Source organism: Gorilla gorilla, chromosome 2 (genome assembly GCF_029281585.2).
Source record: "Gorilla gorilla gorilla isolate KB3781 chromosome 2, NHGRI_mGorGor1-v2.1_pri, whole genome shotgun sequence".
Classification (NCBI taxonomy): domain Eukaryota; kingdom Metazoa; phylum Chordata; class Mammalia; order Primates; family Hominidae; genus Gorilla; species Gorilla gorilla.
In genome coordinates, this window is record NC_086017.1 from 14404518 (window position 1) to 14427959 (window position 23442).

Consider the following 23442-nt stretch of genomic DNA (forward strand, 5'->3'; position numbering starts at 1 on the left):
AGACCCCACCCAGACTTGCTGCATCAGAGTCTGCATTTTAACAGGATCTCTAGATGATTTGACTGCACACTAAAGTTTGAGAAGCGCTGTTTTTAGAATTCAATTGTCCTGCAGGTCAGTGTTTCTCAGAGTGTGGTTGCAGGGCCACTTGCCTTAGAATCACCTGGAGTACTTGCTTAAAATGAGGATTCCTAGGCCACACTTCCACCCAGGTCCGTGTGTTTTAATAAAGTCCCCTTATAAACCACCCAGTGGGTTCTTCTTGCCCACTACCCAAACGGGGCCGATTGATCAAGGCGGGAGAATTGCAAGAGAGAGAGTTTTATACACATAGTGCTGACTAAATGGAAGACTGGAGGTTTATTATTGCTCGAATCAGCCTCCCAGAGAATTTGGGGGCAAGGGTTTTTTCAAAGGTTGGTTGGGGAAAGGTGGGGGTGGCAGGCAATGGGTGCTTGCTGCTGATTTGTGGGGGTGCAGTCATACGGGTGTGGGTAATGGTCCTCTGGTGTGCTGAGTTGCTTCTGGGTTGGGCCACTCAGGAGCAGTTGGCAGGTCCAGGTGGAGGCCATCAGTAGTCAGATTTGCAACAAAACTTGAAAAGATATCTCAAAAGGCCAATCCTAGGATCTAAGACAGTGATGTTACCTGCAGTAGTAATGGGTAAGTTGCATATCTTGTGACTTCCAGAATAATGGCTGGCAACTGATTATGTCTACACCTTAGCAGAATTCAGGCTCATCCATCTGCCTAGCCTGGTAGCCTCTCATTAGCTTTACAAAGGGTTGAGTTTTGGGGAAGGGCTGTTATCATTTATACTGTAAACTAAATGTCTCCCAAAGTTAGCTTTGCCTAAGCCCAGAAACAGTTAAGGGCAGTTTAAAGGTTAACGGGAAGATGAGGGTTAGCAGATCAGATCTTCTCCACTGCTACAATTTTCTCAATGTTATACATTTTGCAAAAGCAGTTTTACCCTGGCAATTATGATTTACTCCTAAGTTTTATTTACTCCAGAATCCTCTGGAGCATTGTATCATTTTGAAACCTTCTCCATGTGACTGTCAGGAGCAGCCAGGGTTGAGAATCACAGCCCTACAGGATTTGAGGCAGAGGTGTCAAGTGTAGAATTCCAGCCATCAAGTAGGATTCCAAGTACAGCAAAGAAGCTTTTTTTGAGACACGATTCAGAAGGGTCTAGAATGCTTTTTGCTACACTCTGTTGTATTCATCAGTCCATCTTCCCATTTTTGCTAACTTTAGGGCATTGGTTCTCAAGAAGGATTGGGAGGAAGGTTTCCTCCTATGGATCTCATTTGGGGCTGATTTTAGCCCCCAGAAGACATTTGGTAATCTGGAGACAGTTTTGATTGTTAGAACTAGGGAGTGGGGTGCTACTGATAGCCAATGTGTAGAAGCCAGGGATGCTGTTCAGCATCTTACAAGATACAGGACACCCCCACAATGAGGAATTACAGATGACACCCAAAATATCAGTGGTGCCCGGGCACGGTGGCTCATGCCTATAATCCCAGCACTTTGGGAGGCCAAGGCAGGTGGATCACTTGAGGTCAGGAGTTTCAGACCAGCCTGGCCAATGTGGTGAAACCTCATCTCTACTAAAGATACAAAAATTAGCCGGGTGTGGTGGCACATGCCGGTAATCCCAGCTACTTGGGAGGCTGAGGCAGGAGAATTGCTTGAACCCTGGAGGCAGAGGTTGCAGTGAGCTGAGATCATGCACTGCACTCCAGCCTGGATAACAGAGTGAGACTCCGTCTTTTTAAAAAAAAAAAAAAGAAAGAAAACAACAACAACAAGAAAATATATATATATATACACGTATGTCAGTGGTGGTGTTGAGAAATCCTCTTCTAATCTAATCACCATTTTGGAGGGGTGGGGTCATTCTTGAGGTGCCATCCTTGAGAATCTCTACTATGATAAGCCTCTATTTGGGGTGGGCAGGTATTATATCTTTCAGGTGGGTGTTCTGGGGAAAAGAAAAAGCTTGACAGTCATTGTTCTTGGCAGATATTTGGACTGAAAAAACCTGTTTGGTGGCAGGCTGTGTTTGCTAGGATAAAAATAAAAGGTAAGCAAAGGAAACATAGGTCATGAAATAAGAAAGCAGCTTTTCTCTTTCTTTAGGGTATATACACGACGTTTTCGAGTAAGTCCTGATTCGTCTAATTAGTTGTTTCTTGTTGGGCTTAGGGTGGGTGAAAGGGTCTCTTTGGAAGGAATGTGTTCATTAGGGGTACGTTGAATATGTACAGATGTCAAAACTATATGAGGGCATGGCCCACCTCACACGTGGTCGGGGCTGGATGGGAAATGCTGGGATGGAGGGGGAAGGACTCTGGTGCTCAGGGCTGGGTCACAACGTATTCAGTGGAGGACATGGAGGAATGGAATGGGACAGATGGGGTGGTAGCTTGGCCACCTCACATGTGGTCGGGGCTGGTTGGAAATGCTAGAATAGAGGGGGAAGGACCTTGGTGCTCAGGGCTGGGTCACCATGTATTCAATGGACAACATAGAGGAATAGAACAGGACAAAGCTTCCTTTGGTCCTTCTTGTCTCCCTATGGAGAAACGGGGCCAAACCAGCAGTGACAGCTCTGCTCAGCCTGCCGTGTTGCCTTGAACTCTGAGAACAGGACACGTGAGGAAAAGGCACTGTTGCGGACTAAGGGATGCCCGGCCCAGATGAGCAAGGGAGGGGGACCAGGTCAGCTGTACTTGATGTTTCCATTCTACATGGTGGGCTGTATCAAGAAGTCTGGCCCACTGCACAGAAAATTCATTCTAGGGCCACTGTGCTGGCTGGAATGCAACAGATTTCTGTGGCATCTCATTCTTTGCTTGTCATCATCCATCCCTCTTCCTGTCCCACCCATTGGCTTGTGCAGTGGATCCTGCAAAGCTCAAATGAGAAACCTTCTTACTGCCTCTCCCATCTCTACCTGGGCTGGGTTAGTGCTCCTCTGTGTGCCAGACACCTTGGAGTTTCATGTTGGTTCCTCCCTCTCCCTGATGACACTCGGGGACCAGGTTTTATTGACTTTGTATCTGCAGCACACAAGCACTTAATAACTGTTTGAATGAGAGAGAAATAAAATTGCTTCAAGAGAGACAGTCTGCTCTTCCTTTGTGTAGTGGGAGTTCCTGATAGGAAAAGAGTTTTTCCTGGAGGATCTCAATGACCAAGCCAATAGCTTATGTAATTCCTTTCATGCCAGCTGCTCGAGGCTTTCTGAATGCCCTTTTGTAGATGTGGCATATACTCAGAGATTCTTAAGTATTGTCATTTTTTTTAAATAGCCGGGGGAATGCACAGGGAAATTTCATTTGCCTTTAATGAGGTACTGAGAGGTACCGAGGATGTAGAGTTCTCCTCAGCAAAGGTTTTAACCCAAAGTCCATGGTTATTGTTTGTTACTCACAGATCTAACTTAGGGCAGGGCATTCTCATTTTTTTTATGCACCACTTATTCCACAGGTCCATCCAGCTATAGCCTCCTTTCCAGAACATACTGGTTTTCAGGTGGAGTGGCAAATTTTCTTTTTCCTTCCCTTTCTCTTTCCCTTTCCTGTTCCCCTTCCCTTTCCTTTCCTCTCTCTCCCCTTCCCCTTCCCCTTCCCCCTTCCCCCTCTTTCTCCTTCTCCTTCTCCTTCCCTTCCCCTTCCCCTTCCCCTTCCCCTTCCCCTTCCTCTTCCTCCCTCCCTCCCTCCTTCCCTCCCTCCCTTCCTTCCCTTTCTGTCTGTCTGTCTTTCTTGACTTAAAGAAAAATAACTCCCAGACATCGTGGCTCACGCCTGTTATCTCAGCACTTTGGGAGGCTGAGGAGAGTGGATTGCTCAAGCACAGGAGGTTGAGACCAGCCTGGGCAACATGTCAAAACCTCATCTCTACAAAAAAAAAAAAAAAAAAAAAAAAAAAAACTTTATATATGTACAAAAATTAGCCCAGCTGAGTGCAGTGGCTCACGCCTGTAATCCCAGCACTTTGGGAGGCCAAGGCGGGTGGATTACTTGAGGTCAGGAGTTTGAGACCAGCTTGGCCAACATGGTGAAACCCCGTCTTTACTAAAATTAGAGAATTTAGCTGGGCATGGTGGCACGCACCTGTAATCCTAGCTACTTGGGAGGCTGAGGCAGGAGAATGGCTTGAACACAGGAGGTAGAGGTTGCAGTGAGCCGAGATCACGCCACTGTTCGCCAGCCTGGGTGACAGAGCGAGACTCTCTCTCAAAAGTAAATAAATAAATAAGTAAATAAATTAGCAGGTGTGGTGGCATGTGCGTGTAGTTCCAGATACTTGGGAGGCTGAGGTGAGAGGGTCACCTGTTCACAGGGAGGCCGAGGCTGCAGTGAGCTGAGATCATGCCACTGCACTCCAGCTTGGGTGACAGCGAGACCTTCTCTCAAAAAATAAATGAAAATAACCTTGCTTTGAATTCAATGAATACTTGCTTGGTTTTTATGAAAATTTTACACTTCAAAATAAATTTCATAGATGATTTTTAAAACTTCCTATTGTAAAAATAATTTAAGCCTATTTATAAATCAAGAGAATAAAAGTACAATGACTCTCCATGCACAGTGGCTTTCCATGTCTGAAGGTTCCACATCCACAGATTCAACCAACCTCAGGTCAAAAGTACTCAGAAACCACCTCCCCCAAATAGTAATACAACAATTAAAAATAATACAAATAAAATTATAGCATAACAAGTATATCAGGCCCCCTTTTTTTTTTTTTTTTTTTTTTTTTTTTTGAGATGGAGTCTCACTGTCACCCAGGCTGGAGTGCAGTCCGTGTCGGCTCACTGCAAGCTCTGTCTCTTGTGTTCAAGCAGTTCTCCTGCCTCAGCCTCCCGAGTAGCTGGGATTACAGGCGCCCACCACCACGCCTGGCTAATTTTTATATATTTAGTAGAGACAGGGTTTCACCATGTTGGCCACTGGTCTCGAGCTCCTGACCTCAGGTGATCCGCCTGCCTCGGCCTCCCAAAGTGCTGGGATTACAGGTGTGAGCTGCCACACCTGGCCACTATATCAGGCACTTTTGAGCATCTGTGGATTATGGAATCCAAGGGGTGTCCTGGGCCCAATCCCCCATGGATACCGAAGGACAATGGCAGTACCTCAGCACCCACCTTTAACAATGACCAACTCATGGCTAATCTTGTTTTTTTCTATATCCCCCCACTTCTGTCCCCCTGATCATTTTGAAGTGCATGTCAGACATCATATCATTTCATTAGAGATTACATTTTAAAACTGCTGCTTATTGGCTGGGCATGGTGGCTCATGCCTGTAATCTCAGCACTTTTGGAGGCCAAGGCAGGCGGATCACCTGAGGTCAGGAGTTTGAGACCAGCCTGGCCAACATGGCGAACCCCCGTCTCTACTAAAAATACAAAAATTAGCCAGGTGTGGTGGTGGGGGCCTGTAATCCCAGCTGCTGGGGAGGCTGAGACAGGAGAATTGCTTGAACCCAGGAGGCGGAGGTTGCAGTGAGCCAAGATCCTGCTCCTGCACTCCAGCCTGGGTGACAGAGTGAGACTGCATCTCAAAACAAACAAACAAAAGTAACAAAACTGCTGCTTATTAATGTTTTAAAGCTGTCTGGATATGTGAATCCCAAATATCAGAGACAGATCTCAGTCAAATTAGAAAGTTTATTTTGCCAAGGTTAAGGACGTGCCTGTGACACAGCCTCTGGAAGTCCTGAGACATGGGCCCAAGGTGGTTGGGGGTACAGTTTGCTTTTGTACGTTTTAGAGACACATGAGACATTAATCAATATGTGTAAGATGTACGTTGGTTGGGTCCAGTAATTTGGGACAACTCAAAGTGGGGGCTTCCAGGTTAGGAGTAGATAAGAGACAAAAGATTGCATTCTTTGAGTCCTTTCTCAGTCTTCCACTAAATATACAATTTAGTCTGGCTCAGTTAATCTGTATTTTTACATAAACAGTAGGGGAGAGGAAGCAATCAGATATACATTTGTCTCAGGTGACCCTCAGAGGGATGACTTTGAATAGAATGGGAGGCTGGATTGCCCTAAGCAGTTCCCAGCTTGACTTTTCCCTTTAGCTTAGTGATTTGGGGGTCCCAAGATTTATTTTTCTTTCACAGAAGAGGGAATTGGGGGGGAACTTCCCTCTGTTGCTGCTCCTCTAGGCACTTGTCCTTGGGACAGGGAATGCTCATTGCCTGAGTTTCCTGTGGGTGACGCAAATACCAAGGCCATAAGGGGAGTCGGTGATGTCATCTCTCTCTCTTCTGCCTTTCTCTCTTCCTTATAGACCAGCAGCCTCCAACCTCCAAACCCTGACAAAACAAGGCATGTTTTTCCAGCAGTGCAAATTGGACGTTGTTATCTTTTTACATGAAGGGAAAATTTGTTTTCCATTATTAGCAGGATCATCCTTCTTTTCATGAGAACATGAAAAGCATTTTATTTTTATTTTTTATTGAGGTATTTCATATATGCATGTGTATATAGATATATAGGCATATATGCACACACCTTAAATGTATAGCTGGATGGAATTTTGCATATGTGCATTTCCACATGGCCCACACTCAGATTGAGATAGATAACATTTCCAGTCCCCAAGAAGGTGCTTCTTTCCAGAAAATACCACCTCCACTTCTACCCCTGACCGAGATAACCACTGTTTTAATGCTGTCACTCTAGTTGTGCCTGTTTTTGAACTTCATATAAGTGGATTCATTCAGTATAAATTGACTCTTTGATTTGGCATCTTTCACTCCAAATAATGACTGTGATACAAAAAAATTAGCCAGGTGTGGCAGTGCATACCTCTAGTCCTAGCTACCTGGGAGGCTGAGGTGGGAGGATCTCTTGAGCCTGGGAGATGGAGGCTGAAGTGAGCCTTGATCACGCCACTGTGCTCCAGCCTGGGTGACAGAGCAAGACCTTATCTTAAAAAACAAAAACAAATAACGATTGTGAAATTCATCCATGTTGTAACAGTAGCTTGTTTTTCATTGCAGTGTGGTCTTCCAGCGTTGCAGTGTAACGTGGCTGTGTCAGCTGTTTATCCCTTCTATCATACCATAGCAGCTAGTATTTATTGAATGTTTACTCTGTGCCAGGATCTGTTTGAAGGACTTTAAGCAAAGTAGTTTAATTTTTAAAGTTAATTTCTGAGTTAGCTATGTGGTTATTACCTCTTTATAGACAGGAAACTAAAACTTATAGAGATTAGATAATTTTCCCCCAAATCATACAGCTCACACGTGATAGAGCTGGAGTTTCAACTCAGTCCATCAGGTTCTAGATTGATGAACACTTTAGTGCTTCCAGGTCTAGATTTTCTGTTCGATGCATGAGATGCAACTTGAGCTTTTACAACAGGCATGCAGTTTCTGGGTGATGATCTCTTTTCTGGAGGAAGACATGCAGACACAGAGAGCTTTCATCACATAGACAAGGCTGCTCACCCAGGAAGTGGAGGAAACAGGGTTGTTGGAAACCTGGAAACCTGGGTTTCTGGATTCCCTTTCTCTTATTTTTTTCAGCGTTTTCTTGGGTGATGGTGAAAGCCTTTGTGTGTTTTCATTCCCAGCAGAGCACAATGCCTTATCACTCTATGGTTCAGCTAGGACTCTTGTTTGCAAACAACAGAAACTGACTAACATAAGCCCAAAAGGAAACTGTTCAAGAATATTGTATAGCTCACAGAATCAATAAGGAGGCTTGGAATGGGGCCCAGGCACTATGGGAGGCATGGCAGTGGAGCCAGGTCCCTGTGTGGGAACCTTTGGAAGGGTGCTGCCTCTGTCACAGTGACCCCTGTCCCGTACTGACACTTCTCCACATTGCGCCTGGACCTCTGACCCAGTTACCACAGTCTTTAATAAGCCCTGAGTCTTCTGCAGCCTTCTCTCCAGGTGCAGAAGTCAGGGCAGAGCATCTGAACAACCAAGCGTGGGCAGGTACCTGTGTTCGGGCTACTGGTTGGAAGGAACCTCTGGCCCCTTTTGTCTTCCACAGTGGGGAGAGGACTTGCCTTTCCAACTGATTTCTTTCTTTTTTTTTTTTTTTTTTGAGATGGAGTTTTGCTCTTGTTGCCCAGGCTGGAGTGCGATGGCACGATCTCATCTCACTGCAACCCCTGCCTCCTGGGTTCAAGTGATTCTCCTGCCTCAGCCTCCCGAGTAACTGGGATTATAGACATGTGCCACCACGCCTGGCTAATTTTGTATTTTTAGTAGAGATGGTGTTTCACCATGTTGGTCAGGCTGGTCTCGAACTCCTGACCTCAGGTGATCCACTCGCCTTGGCCTCCCCAAAGCGCTGGGATTACAGGAGTGAGCCACTGAGCTTGACCCCAACTGACTTCTTATCACCTTTCCCTGTGTTTAAGCTGATCCACATACAGTAATCATTGTAAGTAGCTAAATAAAAGTTTAATTGCTTGAACTAGATCAGGTCAAAAAGGAAGTTTCTCCTCATGTTTCTAGTTGATTAATGTGTTGGTGAGTGGTGGACCTGCAGGCAGGAGAGGTGGTTAAAGGCAGAGGGCAGCAGCCTGGGGTGTTGTCAGCTCGAGTTTTCTATTTAGAGAAAGCATCTGGTTGTCTGAAGTGGGGAAAAAATTAGCTCATCTTTTGTCTTCTAATAACACGGTCTACGTTTTTTGCAGATGGGTAATGGGAGGGTTTTTGGCATTTCCAATTGGCAAATGTCACTTAACTTCAAAAGGCTACTGTCATGGCTTGAGAAATGTGATTAGCATGCAGCAGACACAACAGTGTTTTACTGGTTTCCTCTTGTACTGAACTGGAGTTAATTGCTTGTTCATGGAAGGCTTGCTGGAGATTTTCCTTGTGTTAACTGCAATTTTAGATTATTCTTCTACCTTGACTATCATTCATTTATTAATTGATCCTGTGTTTACTGAATATATCAGGAATAGAATGATTAATAAAGCAAATAAGCCCTGACCTCATGAGGCTTACAGTCTAATAAGTTTGAATTGGGTTAGTTCTTAAAATATGGATTATTTTATATTCCCCTCTCATTACTACTTTTAAATCTTAACCCCCTTGGTGGGGAATTAATACTCCCTCTTCCCTGTGTTAATCATTTTGTCTTTTCCTTCTGAAGTTTTTATTCTGTTTCCTCTTATCCTTTTCAAAAAAAGGAAAAGATATGAATGATGAACACTTCCCTTTTTCATATTCACTGCTTGTGTATATCACCTATTGATTTCATCCTATATAAAATTGCATTTATATATGCTGGCTGAATGAAGAATTTTTAAAACAATGGTAGCTCGTGGATTGTCTTTTTGGTCAATGAGATGGTTTTGAAGAGTTCAGATTCTGAAAGAGAAGGGACTATATTTAATTGCTGCAACTCCAGCCAGAGTGTTGCCTGGGGTGTGGGGTAATAAGAAAGAATGAAATAGATTATTTATTGACCTCAAGGACAGACTGTAGCAGAGATGGGCTAGATGCACAGGAAACTCCTATCTTCTTCCTGGGCACAGCGAAACTTCATTTCTTAGCTTGTCTGCATCATGGTGGGGTCTTGTGATTTCATTATCACTGAAGACATGTGAGTGCAAGTGTTGCATTGCCTCCAGGCCAAAGCAGTGAAGAGTTGGTGTGCCTTCTCATCACTCTCTTCCCTACAACGTCCTTCTGCTTGTGGACGTAGTGAGATCAGAGAACCTATGTGAGAATTTCTTTGGAATGTGTGCCCTATAGCAGAATGGCTGGATTACATGTTACAGGTTATACATATGTACTTACTTTGACACTTATACCAGTTGCCACTCACAGTAGTGGCCCCAGTGTGTGCATTCATCAGCAGTGTAGGAAGATTTCTCTATCCCCATTGATACTTGGCATTTTCCAGTGTCTTAGTCTATTTGTGCTGGTATAACAGGATACCACAGACTGGATAATTTATAATGAGCAGAAATTTGTTGGCTCACAGTTCTGGAGGCTGGGAAGTCCAATGTCAAGGTGCCAGCAGGTTTTGGTGTCTGGTGATGGCCTGGTCTCTGCTCTCAAGATGGTATTTCAAACACTGCATCCTGTGGAGGGGAGGATGGCTGTTCTTCATAGGGCGGAAGGACAAAAGAGCCGAGAGAGACCCGCGCAACCCCAAAAGCTCTTGTGTTGAGGCATTAAGCCCACTCATGACCGTGAAGCCCTCTAATCACCTCTTCAAGGCTCCACATCCCAATACCATTACATTGACAATTAAATGTCAGCATGAGTTTTGGAGGAGACAAACATTCAAATCATAAGATCCAGATTTTGTTGTTTCTTGTCAGTCTGTAGTTGTGAAAAACTGAACACCAATTGAGTACCAAAAGGTGGTTAAAAAAATTGAAATATTGGCTGGGCTTGGTGGCGCATGCCTATAATCCCAGCACTTTGGGAGGCCAAGGCGGATAAATCGCTTGAGCACAGGCATTTAAGACCAGCCTGGGCAACATGGCGAAACCTTATTTCTATTAAAAAATACAAAAAAAAAAAAAAAAAAAAAAGGCTTACAGGCTTACACCTGTAGTCCCAACTACCTGAGAGGCTGAGGTGGGAGGATCACCTGAGCCCTGGAGGTTGAGGCTGCAGTGAGCAATGATGGTGCCACTGAACTCCAGCCTGGGCAACAAAGTGAGACCGTGCGTGTCTCAAAAAAAAAAAAAAAAGTTTTATTTGATATATGCACATCCTTTAAAAAGTCAAATGTAGGGTGTTGAGGAGGTGGGGGGTAATTAACTGCTTAATAGGTACAGAGTTTCCTTTTGGGGATGATGAAATGTTTTGGAACTAGATAAAGACGATGGTTTTACCACATTGCGACTGTAGTAAATGCCACTGAATTGGTCACTTTAAAATGGTTAATTTTATATTATGTGAATTTCACCACAAAAAAGTCAAATACTGATAAACGTAACAGTATGACACCTCACGCCTTCTCACTTTCCAGAGGCAACAATTTCAAATATTTTAACATTTTCTTCTGATATTTACCACTGTGTTTCTAGATGATGTGTGTCTCTTGATGTCTGTAGATGAATGTATTTTAAATAACATTTGTCAACTTACTGTTATTGTTAGCTTTGTGACACTTCTCTGTTCCTCCTCCATCCTCCTACTAGAGTTATGTCCCAGTTTTCTGGCTAAACTAATATTCGGTCTTAATATTTTTATGACTATGTAAATATTGTTCGCTAATGAGCCAAAGACATATTGGAATTTTCATATGCAACCTTCCCCCGGAGTTAGTGATTGTCTTATTTTTCTTTATTTGCATAGCTCTTTTGTAGCATTTACCAAGTCTTCCCTCGCTCCAGTTCCTCAGCATGTTTTCCATGTGCCAGATCCATCGGATGATCTGACCCTCCTGTTCCTCACCACCGTCCTCTGTCCCTGGAGCACTTTGCCTCTGCTCCAGGTTGTGGCAGTGACATGCCCTACATGGTGTCACTGTGGGACTTTCTTTCTCACATCTGTCTGTGGGATGGATGACTAGCATTAAGCATATTAAGTATACTGTCTCGACTATAGAACAAGGGTTGGCATTTGAGCTGGGCCAGGGCAACCTCTTTGATAACCACACAACTATTTAAAAACTGTTCTCTCCATTTTTTGGTGGAGTACAACCTGCAGCAGCTTCCTGATTTTAGACTTGACTTCATTGTACGTACATTTCATACCTTGTTGTTATTTCAATACAGTTCAGAATTCTAGATTGAGAATTCTTTTTAGTCAGTGTTTTTAAGATACTGCTGTGTTATATTTGAGCTTCCAGGGTTGCTGTGAGATGTCTGATGTTATTCTTATTCCTCTTCTTTTGTTTGAGCCTTTTTTTTTCTTGCTGGAAGCCTTAAGGATCTTCTCCTTGTCCCATTAGTCTGAAATTTTGCAATGACATGTATGGGTCTGTGTTTTCTTATGCTGGGGAATTACTGGGTTCTTTCAACCTGGGGAGTCATCTCCAGTTCTAGGATATTATCTTGTATATTTCTTTGATTGTTTCCATACCTTCAGTTTCTTTTTCTGAATTTCCTCTTGTATTGGACCGATGGATTGTTCTGTAAGTTACTTTCCTTTCTTATTCTTTCCTTTGCCCCCTTTCCTTCCTTTCCTTTCCTCCTTTCTTCTTTCCTTACCTACCTCTCTCCTCACTCCTCCCTCTCTCCTTTCCTCTCCTTCTGCCCCTTCTCCAACTTCCATCCCCTTCCCCCGCCCTTTCCCCCTTCCCCCTTCCCCTGCCCTCCCCTGCTCTCCTCTGCTTTCCCCTGCTCTCCTCTGCCCTCCCCTGCTCTCTTCTGCCCTCCCCTGCTCTCCTCTGCCCTCCCCTGCTCTCCTCTGCCCTCCCCTCCCCTCCCCTCCTCTCCCCTCTCCCCTCTCCTTCTCTCTTTTCTCTTTTTCCTCTTCCTCTTCCATTTCTCTTTGTTTTTTGTTTCTACTTTCTGTAGTACATTAAAACATTTTTTGTCATTGCATTTTAGATTTCTCAGAGTTTTTATTTGGTTGCATTTTAAAGTTATGTGCTTTTTCACTTTTGGTTATTATTTCCAGTCTTTGAGGATGTTATAGTTGACTTTTTTCCTATTTGAAAAGGTAAAAACCACTCTGAGTTTGTGAATCATACAAAAATGGTCTGCAGTGGACCCAATTTGGGCCTTGAGCTATAGTTAGAAGACGATGTTCCAGACACCTGCTGGAGAGAAGCCTGGCTGGGGTGGAGCCTGTGCATTTCGCCATCCCAGGTGTGGATTTTTACTTAGTCACTTTACTTCTATTTCTCTTCCTCAGTTTTACATGCCTTCATTGTACATGGTACATGCAGCTGCAGAGCCTCAGTGGTCCATTTTCTCCCAAGATTTAGTCTCCTGCAGGGTTTGAGAAGGAACAGATGTCTGGACTATATGGGGTGGGTGGACACAGGGGTCTGACTGCTCTTCCTGTGTGTTTTCATCCAATCCTCCGTTACTGGTCCTCATCCCACTCCTGTCACCCTTGATGCCTGGAGCCCCCAGTTCCTAAGCCTTTCCAGGGTTCTGCAGTGCTAATTGCGTGTTTTTTCATGGTAACCTGTGCAGAAACAGAGGCCTCACTTTACTTCATCTGTCAAGCTCCATCCCTCCATCCTCTTTCCATCTTCATTTATTGCAACTTGGGAAGATTGATTTGGGTTTTATAGAAGATGGAGTTGGGTTTTTTGCTTCTAATTTTCTTTGTGGGTTTTTTTTTTTTTTTTTTTGGGTGGTAGTGAACAGTAAAGAGAGTAGAAAGGGCCTTTTTCTGCTCTATGAAGCTTTGAATCAAGTTCAAGCTTTTGTCAGCCTGAATTAAATTATTTTTTGAATTTGAATAGGGAGATTGGGATCTCCCTCACTCCAGATGTATAGCTACAGTGGATTTGTGATACTGACTTCCTCAATTTTCCTCCTCTCCAACTCCCCATCCTTCCTCTTTTTCTGCCACCCCCCACCCTCTGACGCCTTTAAATAACTGACTGTTCTATATTTTCAACTTACTAGTTGATGGACAGCCTACTCACTACTCAGCATTTCAGCTTGGATGTTTCGTAGGCATCTCAAACTAAGCAGAGCCAAAATTAAAATTCTCGGTGTCCATTTCTCTCCCCTCAACCCCACTCCTCATTCTTCCCTTTCTTGGTAGGTACCATCACTGTATTAGCGTAATGTTGTCGCACTGCTACAGAGAAATACAAGATATACAAGAGGCTTAATTGGCTTACAATTTCACAAGCTTTACAGGAAGCATGATGCTGGCATCTGCTTGGCTTCTAGGCAGACCTCAGGAAACTTACAGTCATGGCAGAAGGTGAAGGGGGAACAGGCCCATCACTCATGACAAGAGCAAGAGATCAAGGTGGGAGGTGCCACACACTTTTAAACAACTAGATCTTGCGAGCACTCACTCAGTATCATGAGCACAGCACCAAAGAGGTGGTGCTAAACCATTCATGAGAAATCCACCCCCGTGATCCAGTCACTTCCCTCCAGGCCCACCTCCAAACTGGGGATTACAATTCAACACGAGATTTGGTGGGGACACAGATCCAAACCATATCAATCACCAATATGAAAGCTCCCTTAGAAGCATCAGCCAGGCACACCAGGTTCTTCGTTTGCTGAAGCCTTTGTGTGGTTTCCTACTGTGTTTAGGATGAGTCGATGCCTTCCCATGGCTTGCACTGCCCTGCACAGTGCAGCTTCTGCTTCCCTCTCAAGCCTTATCTTCCGCAGCTCTAGCCTTTGCCTACTACTACCAGTCCTGCTTTTCTACTCAATCTGTCAGTTTTCTTCCAGCTCAGGGCATTTGCACTTGCTGTTCCCTCTGCCTGAGGGGCTTTGCCCGAGTTTTATGAAGGCTGGCTCCTCCCTTCTCATCCTGCAACTCCAAGTTCAGATGCCACAGTCCTAGAGTTGCCTTTCCTGATGACGCTGTAGAAAGTGTTGCCTCCCCACCTCAGCCCTAGTGCATCCATAGATAAATTTTGCCTCCATAGTACTTCTAACTTGCTGTAATTCAACATGGATATTTGAGCAGTTTGTCCCTGTCACTGGTATTGTGTTAACAGACTTGTGCAACTGGATCCCTGCTGTGTTTTCAGCATCCAGTCTTGTACCAGCACATAGTAGACTTTTTTTTTTTTTTTTTTTTTTTTTGAGAAGGAGTCTTGTTCCGTTGCCCAGGCTGGAGTGCAGTGGCGTGATCTCGGCTCCCTGCAGCCTCTGCCTCCTGGGTTCAAACGATTCTCCTGCCTCAGCCTCCTGAGTAGCTGGGACTACAGGCGCTTGCCACCATGCCCAGCTAATTTTTGTATTTTTAGTAGAGATGGGGTTTCACCATGTTGGCCAGGATGGTCTCAATCTCTTGACTTCATGATCCGCCCGCCTCGGCCTCCCAAAGTGCTGGGATTACAGGCATAAGCCACTGCGCCCAGCCTTTGACTTTTTCTTTCTTTCTTTCTTTCTTTCTTTTGAGACGGAGTCTTGCTCTGTCGCCAGGCTGGAGTGCAATGGTGTGATGTCAGGTCACTGCAACCTCCGCCTCCCGGGTTCAAGTGATTCTCCTGCCTCAGCCTCCTGAGTAGCTGGGACTACAGATGCCCGCCACCATGCCCAGCTAATTTTTGTATTTTTAGTAGAGACGGGGTTTCACCATGTTGGCCTCCACCTCTTGACCTCGTGATCCTCCTGTCTCGGCCTCCCAAAGTCCTGGGCTTACAGGTGTGAGCCACCGCACCCGGCCTAACATTTTAATAAGTAGTAATTGAATCCAAGAATGAACACTGGGAAGCTTAGAGCTGAAAGTGACTTCAGTGGACATATCTGCAGTTGTTTCTGGAGCACTGGGGATTGTAGCACATTTAAATCATTAATTCAACACCATAGTTGTGCTCCTACTCAATCTTTAGACCCTGGGCTACCAAAACATACAAAACAGACAGAAGTCTCTGCCTTCAGAGACCTTACAGTCTAGTGGTGAAAGTTCTAGCAGTGGGGAGGAGGGCGTGGACACAGTGGGGTTTCTGCTGGTCTGGCAACCTTTATTCTTTTACTTGGTCACTGACGTGGATACCTCTGAAGGTCGGCTGACTTTTTTGCTTTCTCACTTTGCTTCTGCCCCAACCGAGAGTGCTGGAAGCACACCTGTGGCTCCCCTTGCTCCCATCTCCTCTTAAGTGTGCACCACAAGTCCTGATTTGATAGTCAAACTCATCTATAAAGCAGTTGAGCATTCTCCCTCCAGCCAGGCTCCAGCATGCCCTTGATACAATGGAAGCTCACCTGTGGCCTGTTCTGTCTGGCTTCTAGCCCACCCAGCCCCTTAATGCCTGCTTCAACCCCTTTATTCAGCTGCATTCTCCTTTGCTAACTCAATGTGGCATATGTTCAAACTTCGGAATATTCCACCATAATTTTTTGAAAGCTAGCTTAGTTTATTCCTCAAAGGCCTAAAATAACACTTGTCACATAAGACATTCTTTGTGGCATTTCTTTGGGGTGAGTTCAAACCACAGTGTATGTGTGTGTGCATGCATGCATATGCACACATATGTACACACATGTGTTCTCCTTCCCCCAAATAAATATTAAATATATTCTTCTGGTTTTCCTGTATTTGTACATTTCTATACTTAGCAGAGTGTTAGGGCCCAGTGGAAGTTTAATTTTGCTCTGCTGTGCCATCCAAATAGCAAAGGGCAATATGGAACCTACAAATTGCAAAATTTTGGAAGGTTATTCTAACATTACATTTGAATTGCTTAATTTAATTTTCACTTTGAATCAGTTGCTAAGCAACTGGGAAGGCAGGGCAAAATCAGCAAGGCTAATTTCGTTCTGTTACTAGTATGTTAGCATCTCTTATATTTACACAGACAGTTGGTTGTAAATACACTTAATGCAATGCAATGCTCTGTTTTGCCCAAGGAAAATAGTTGATATGGAAGTTAGAGCAAGGCTTTGGTTGGATTGATGTTATTTAAATACACCCTCTCACCTTAGGGGAATGTAAAGTTATCTGAAGTTTTGAGCTTGTGATGTAGCCCCTTTGTTAGGTGACGTGCTTGACTTGCTGGTACCGTGAACAGTTGTAAAATGCTTTCCATTGTCTGTTATCCTTTGGCATCATGAATCCACCCTGATTGTCCCCCACATCTACCTAAATCAGTTTTTTGGGAATGCATACCACTTAGTGTCATCATATGAAGCATGCTGGAGAGAAAAGGTCATTTTACTCTCTATAGCTTACTATTGGTGAAAACTGACATTGTTAACCCCATTTGGTCCATAAAGTAAGTCATGTGTCAAATGTTAATGCCAGTGACTTAAATATTTTGAATATTTTAAAAAGTCATGTGGTCATTAAGGAAGCCATTCTGGCCCAACCCAGATTCCCGAATTAGAGGAAAGTAGAAGTTAATGAACAAGATTAAGATTAAACAGTAAGGTGCAGTGTCTCACGCCTGTAATCCCGGCACTTTGGGAGGCCAAGGTGGGTGGATCACTTGAGGTCAGGAGTTCGAGACCAGCCTGGCCAACATGGTGAAACCCCATCTCTACTAAAAATACAAAAATTAGCTGGGCATGGTGGTGAGCACCTGTAATTCCAGCCACCTTGGGAGGCTAAGGCAGAAGAATCACTTGAACCCGGGGGGCAGAGGTTACAGTGAGCCGAGATCGTGCCACTGCACTCCAGCCTGGGCAACAGAGCCAGGCTCTGTCTACAAAAAACAAACAAACAAACAAAAAAAACATTAAACTATAATGCAGTATTCTGTTATTTGTTGTTTATTATAGTTTTATATTATCATTAACACCTTGAAACACATAGATGCTTGGGATAATGTTCAGGCCTGTGTCAAAGATGGGATAGTTAATGTAAACTATTGTCTCCTGGTCATGTATGGTTGTTCATGGAGTGAATGGAGAATTCACATATATTAATATTAAGCCGGTAGGAAAACTGCTGCTCTGGATATAATGTCATTAAGTTGCCACTAATATAGCAAATGACCATGACCTGTGTCTTTCCTAAGAGGTGGGGAGAGCAGATTGGTCTTTTAAACTGGTCTCCTGCTTTATCTTTTGTTTTCCAAAGTCCTAGAGAGTATCTTTCATATGCAGTAGAAATTATTCAGTAGATGGATTAGATTCTTGATAAAGATAGCTATCATGGTCCCATATTTACCTTATAACTGCCTGTGACTAGGTAGAAATATTTAGTGATGAAGGAGATTACAGAAACTGGAAAAGTACCTATTACTTCTACAATTAAGTGATCTTTTTTTTTTTTCTGAACAGTCTCAGGTATTTGTGTGTGCAGTACATAGTAACAGTTAATTATGGATCATGACTAGAAGAAAGAGTGATCTGAATTAGAGGAAAGACCTAGTGTTTATGTACTTGACTGCAAATCCATTTTTCTTATTTTGAGGTATTTATTTGACTAGGACGATAGCTAGGTATTTACCTGTTCAAGGTACTTTAAGGGAATCGGTTTTAATGAATAGGTAAGAATAAATGTACAGTTAGTAACTTCCTTAAATGCTTGTCCAGACCTACTTTCAGGGTGTCATTTTTCTGAATATCAGTATCCACTTCAAGTTCGTTAATTTTTTATTTTTATTTTTTGAGACAGAGTCTCGCTCTGTCGCCGAGGCTGGAGTGCAGTGGTGTGATCTCGGCTCACTGCAAGCTCTGCCTCCCGGGTTCATGCCATTTTCCTGGCTCAGCCTCCCGAGTAGCTGGGACTACAGGCGCCCGCCACCACACCCGGCTAATTTTTTGTATTTTTTAGTAGAGGCAGGGTTTCACCATGTTAGCCAGGATGGTCTCGATCTCCTGACCTCGTGATCCACCTGCTTGGCCTCCCAAAGTGCTGGGATTACAGGCGTGAGCCACCGCACCTGGCCCAAGTTCGTTAATTTTACTCTTCCAATATTTACTATTTGAAAACTCAGTATATCAAAATGTAAACTTTTCATGGGGAGTGTCAATTTTAAATATTGGTTTCCTAGAGTAGTTATTGGTTTGTTGATGACATATCCCTGTCAGAAAAATCTGGTGAAGTCCAAATATTAGCTACTTGAGAAGCTGAGGCAGGAGGATGGCTTCAGCCCAGGAGTTCCAGGCTGTAGTGTGCTATGATTGTCTGTGAATAGCCATTGCACTCCAGCCTGGGCAACATAGCAAGTCCCCATCTCTTTAAAAAAAAAATTGGTGGCTATACCCTAAACTTTCTCTCTGTGTGTGTGTGTGTGTGTATTTTTAAAAGTTACAAATGTGTATTATTGTAGTAACACATTGTAGGCAATGTAAAACAAGTGGAAAGTAGAAGGTAATAACTCAGATTAAGATTAAACAATAATGTACCCTGTTATTTATGATGGTTTCATATTATCATTAATACCTTAAAACACATAGATGCTTTAGGGTAATGTTCATCATTAAAAACAATATTTTAAGTGGTTTTAGTTATGATTTTTAATGTCTGGATGGCTTTTTCCAGATCTGATTAGATCATCATTCTTTTTGCTTTACAAGAGCTCTAAGGGAAGGGTTGCTTCTGCCTTTTTTGGTTTGCTGGGTTGCATTACTATTATCTTTGATGTTTTGATTTTTCTGCAGAAATCTTTTGAAGCCACTTGTCCATTTTGTGAATGTTGGTTATACCACATAAGACAATGTATAAAGTTGTATAAGCCGAGGCATGCTAAATGGAAGCACATCACAGTGCACTGAGAGTGAGGGGACAAGGGCACAGACTATCTAAATGCCAGTTTATATATTTGCTTTCTGTGTCCCACAAGGTCATCCTGCACACAGTACTCAAGAGACCACTGCCCTAGGAGAGCCCTCCAAATAAGCATCTTATTTATTTATTTATTTTTGAGACAGAATCTTGTTCTGCCGCCCAAACTGGAGTGCGGTGGTGTGATCTTGGCTCACTGCAACCTCTGCTTCCCAGTTTCAAGCGATTCTTGTGCCTCAGCCACTGGAGTAGCTGGGATTACAGGCGCGTACCACTATACCTGGCTAATTTTTTGTATTTTTTAGTAGAGACAGGGTTTCACCATGTTGACCAGGCTGGTCTCAAACTCCTGACCTCAAGTGATCCACCTGCCTCAGCCTCCCAAAGTGCTAGGATTACAGGCATGAGCCACCGTGCCGGGCCTGTAATATTTTTTCTAAATTGAATAGTACTGAAGAGAGTTGGATTTGTATTTAAAAAATACTTGTATGCATTGTTGTATACAGCAAGGACTATTTGTCCTTGTATTTATTTGTTCATTGTAAAGGAAAGGAGATAACTATGGGGTAGCATTAACAACATGGCAAAACCCATCTTTACTAAAATATAAAAAATTAGCCAGGCTTGGTGACATGTGCCTGTAGTCCCAGCTACTCAGGAGGCTGAAGCAGGAGAATCACTGGAACCCAGGAGGTGGAGGTTGAAGTGAGCCGAGGTCGTGCCACTGCACCCCAGTCTGGATGACAAAGGGAGACTCAGTCTTAAAAACAAAAACAAAAAAGCAAAACAAACAAAATAAACACAAAACACAGAATTTGTACAGCTCTGCTACCAACTAGTTCTGTAGAACAATTGACTCACTTTCTATAAGCCTTGGTTTCCTCAGTGGTGGTGGCAATTAAATTTAAAAAGAGATTTGTCAAAGAGCTTTGTACTCTCATTTTATATCTATGTATGATGTAATTTTATGTAATTTTTTTAAGTGGAAAGCCTTTTTTTTTCCTTAGGCTGAGTCTCTATACACCCTCAATGGCAATTTCTGTTTGTTTGCTTCACTTCTAGACTGCCTCTTTAAGCTATGTCCCATGAACCGCTACTCTGCCCAAAAGCAGTTCTGGAAAGCCGCTAAGCCTGGGGCCAACAGCACAACAGACGCAGTGCTACTCAACAAACTGCACGTACGTATTGCGATGGGGCTGTCGATGGGGCAGTAGTGAGTGGCTGCCTTGGTGGTATCTGGGTGTAATGGTGGGAGACTGCTTATGCAACCCTCCAATTCTAGCAGCCAGCTTTCTATTTTTTTTTTTTTTTTTTTTTTGTGAAGGGGTAGAAGGGAACCGACCCTAGAGAGGGATAGATCCTAGTCATCCTGAGATGTCTGGAGAGTTCTTCTTTTCTCAGCCACTCTCTTTGCATGGGTAGCTTTGGATGGAGAAGTGGTTATGAGTACAGGCACTGGAAGCAAACTGCCTGGAGTGGAATCCTGCCTCCACCACTCAGCAGCTGGTGCTCTTGGGCACGTTATGTGCTATTTTCCACTTCTGTTATGTCACCTGTAAAATGGAAATGGCAGTACCCACCTCAGGAGGTCATTGTGAGGATTACAGAAAATGAGACATAAAAGCCACATGAATGGTGCCTGGCACATAATAAATGCTTGATAAGTTTTGGCTGTTAGCGTTGTACCTGTCGTGTTATCTGGCATATTAAAGATGTGCTCATTCCACTGCTGATGTGCTGTGTGACCATAGCAAGTTTTTGAGCCTCTCTCATCCTGTTTCACCTTCTGTAAAATAATGACATAGTTCTTTTAGTGCCCTGCATTCCGAGGCTAATCAGGAAGTTCTCTGAGATGTTTAGAAGGAGACATGACGTATAGCCAGTGTACTAACATCGAAATTGTACCCCATTTCCTGTTCCCTGACCTACTTCATTTTCTCCCCAGCATGTAACATCGTCTTTCTAATGTATTTTGGTTACTGGCTGTCTCCCTCCTCTGGCATGTAAGTTTCATGAGGGCCCAGGTCTGTGTCAGTGTTGCTTGTTGCAGTGGCCTTTGTGTCTACAGCAAGGCTGGGCACTTACCAGGCACTCAATCAAATATTTCACGGAATACACAGTGATCTTTCCTGGGGCTCAGTGATGACAGTTGAAGACCTAGAGCATCTGTGAGCCCCGAGCAGCTCAAGAGGTCCTGCCTCTCACCTTGCTCCATTTTTGACTAGCATATGGCTAAGTCACAGCCAGCTGCATTTGATAAGGTGAGGGTCACGTGAAGGGGTTCCTACATTCAGTGTGTGTTGTTTCAGATGGGATGTGATGAAAAGCCCAGGCTCCTCACCTCAGGGAGCTTACAGTCCAGCATGAGGACACGTAAGCATGAGCCACGTAAGCTCACTCCCATTGAAGCTAAAGTGAAATCCAGACTTTCTGTCATCATCTACAAGATGGTCCATGCCTGGACCCAGCTGCCCCCACAGAGGCTTCTTAACTACATTCTGGCCGTATGAGCTTTATTTTATTTTATTTTATTTTATATTTTATTTTATTTTTTGAGCACCTCACACTCTCAACTGTCACATGACCTTTGCACCCTCAGTTTGTCCTGTTGAGAACATTGTTTTCCTGGCTCTTCTTGAGCTAGGACTTTGAGCCTTTGTGTGTCAGCTGAAGTGTCATCTCAGCAAGGTCTTCCCCTCCCACCTTATCTAAGAGATGTCTTGCTTGTTTTTCTCCATGATAGCACCCTGTTTATATCTTTCTCAGCACTGATCAGGGTCTGCAATTATATTTAGTAGCTTCGTTAATTATCACCTGTCGCTTATTAGAATGACAGCTCTACCAGGTTGTGGCATTATCTCTCTTGCTCACTGCTGTATCCCAGCTTCTGTAATAGTGTCTGGCACATAGTAGGTGCTCGGAAATAATTATTGAATAATGAATGAGCAGTGTGCTAGGTGCTAGAGATAGAAGTATAACAGTCTTAACCCTGTGGGAGCTGAATATCAAAGAATAAAGAGGCAGTGATAAGTAGTATATTACAGGACAAAGCACACAAAGCTGTGGGAGCACATAGGAAGGGTGCCAAATCTGTCTTTGCTGGATAAGAGGGTGTGATACAGTGGTCAGGGAGGGCTTCCTGGAGGAAGAAGGAAGTGCCGAGTAAGCCTCAGTTGGAGACACCCATGGGATTTAGAGGGTAGAAGAAGAAACAATGGACTCAAAGACTTGGAGGCTAGTGATTGCTTTGAAGACTTCTGGAATTGCATCATTATTTTAATAATGATGATTATATCAGACATCCTCAATCCCAACAAAAGCATTGTACCTTCTTTAGAGCAAATATTATATGGCTTTATGAACATGGAATAAAATTCATAAATAATAGATACCAATTTTTGAAAATTATAAAGGAGAAATAAAAGGAGAGTAATAAATTATATAGTAAACTGAATACTCTTCTTAAGTCAATGCTCAGGGATGACTACTCTAGAAGACGTGAGGATGTAAGTGCTCGCACCTCTCTGTATAAACCCCATGAGTGAGGCAGCTGTAGACTGTGACTGGTGTAGGTATATGGTATTGGCAATGTGAAAAGCATGTTATCTGTGACGTGGTTTTCTAACAGGGCTTCAAGCATAATCACAAAAGACATAATCTCAAGTGCCATAATCCCAAATGTTGAAATCCCTAAAAATTCAATTCCAAAAGTCTAAATCCCTAAAGTGTAAAATCCTGAAAATCACAGTCGTAGGATATAGCTGCATGTTAGGCCAGCTCTTGTGGACTGTCTCTGTTTAAATGCCCATAATCTATTCCTGCAATCCACTTTTTCTTATATCAGATTTTTAAAGTTTTTTTTTTACTATTTTAAATTGTCCGCATTATTATTATTATTATTATTATTATTATTTTTAAGGCAGAGTCTCACTCTGTTGCCCAGGGTGGAGTGCGGTGGCGCCATCTCGGCCTACTGCAACCTCCGCCTCCCGGGCTCAAGCGATTTTTCTGCCTCAGCCTCCCAAGTAGATGGAATTACAGGCATGCACCACCACGCCCTGCTAATTTTTTTGTAGTTTTAGTAGAGGCAGCATTTCACCATGTTGGCCAGGCTGGTCTCGAACTCCTGACCTCAAGTGAT

The 23442-nt window shown here is 43.5% G+C and overlaps 1 protein-coding gene across 1 annotated transcript in view; it reads left to right on the forward strand.

Moving 5' to 3' along the window:
• The window catches only part of ITPR1 (inositol 1,4,5-trisphosphate receptor type 1), a 354018-nt gene that overhangs the window by 113788 nt on the left and 216788 nt on the right, over positions 1–23442 (forward strand). The window contains exon 5 of the mRNA XM_063703566.1: positions 20364–20479. Within this exon, the coding sequence (XP_063559636.1) occupies positions 20364–20479 (116 nt within the window). The remainder of the gene's footprint in view (positions 1–20363; positions 20480–23442) is intronic.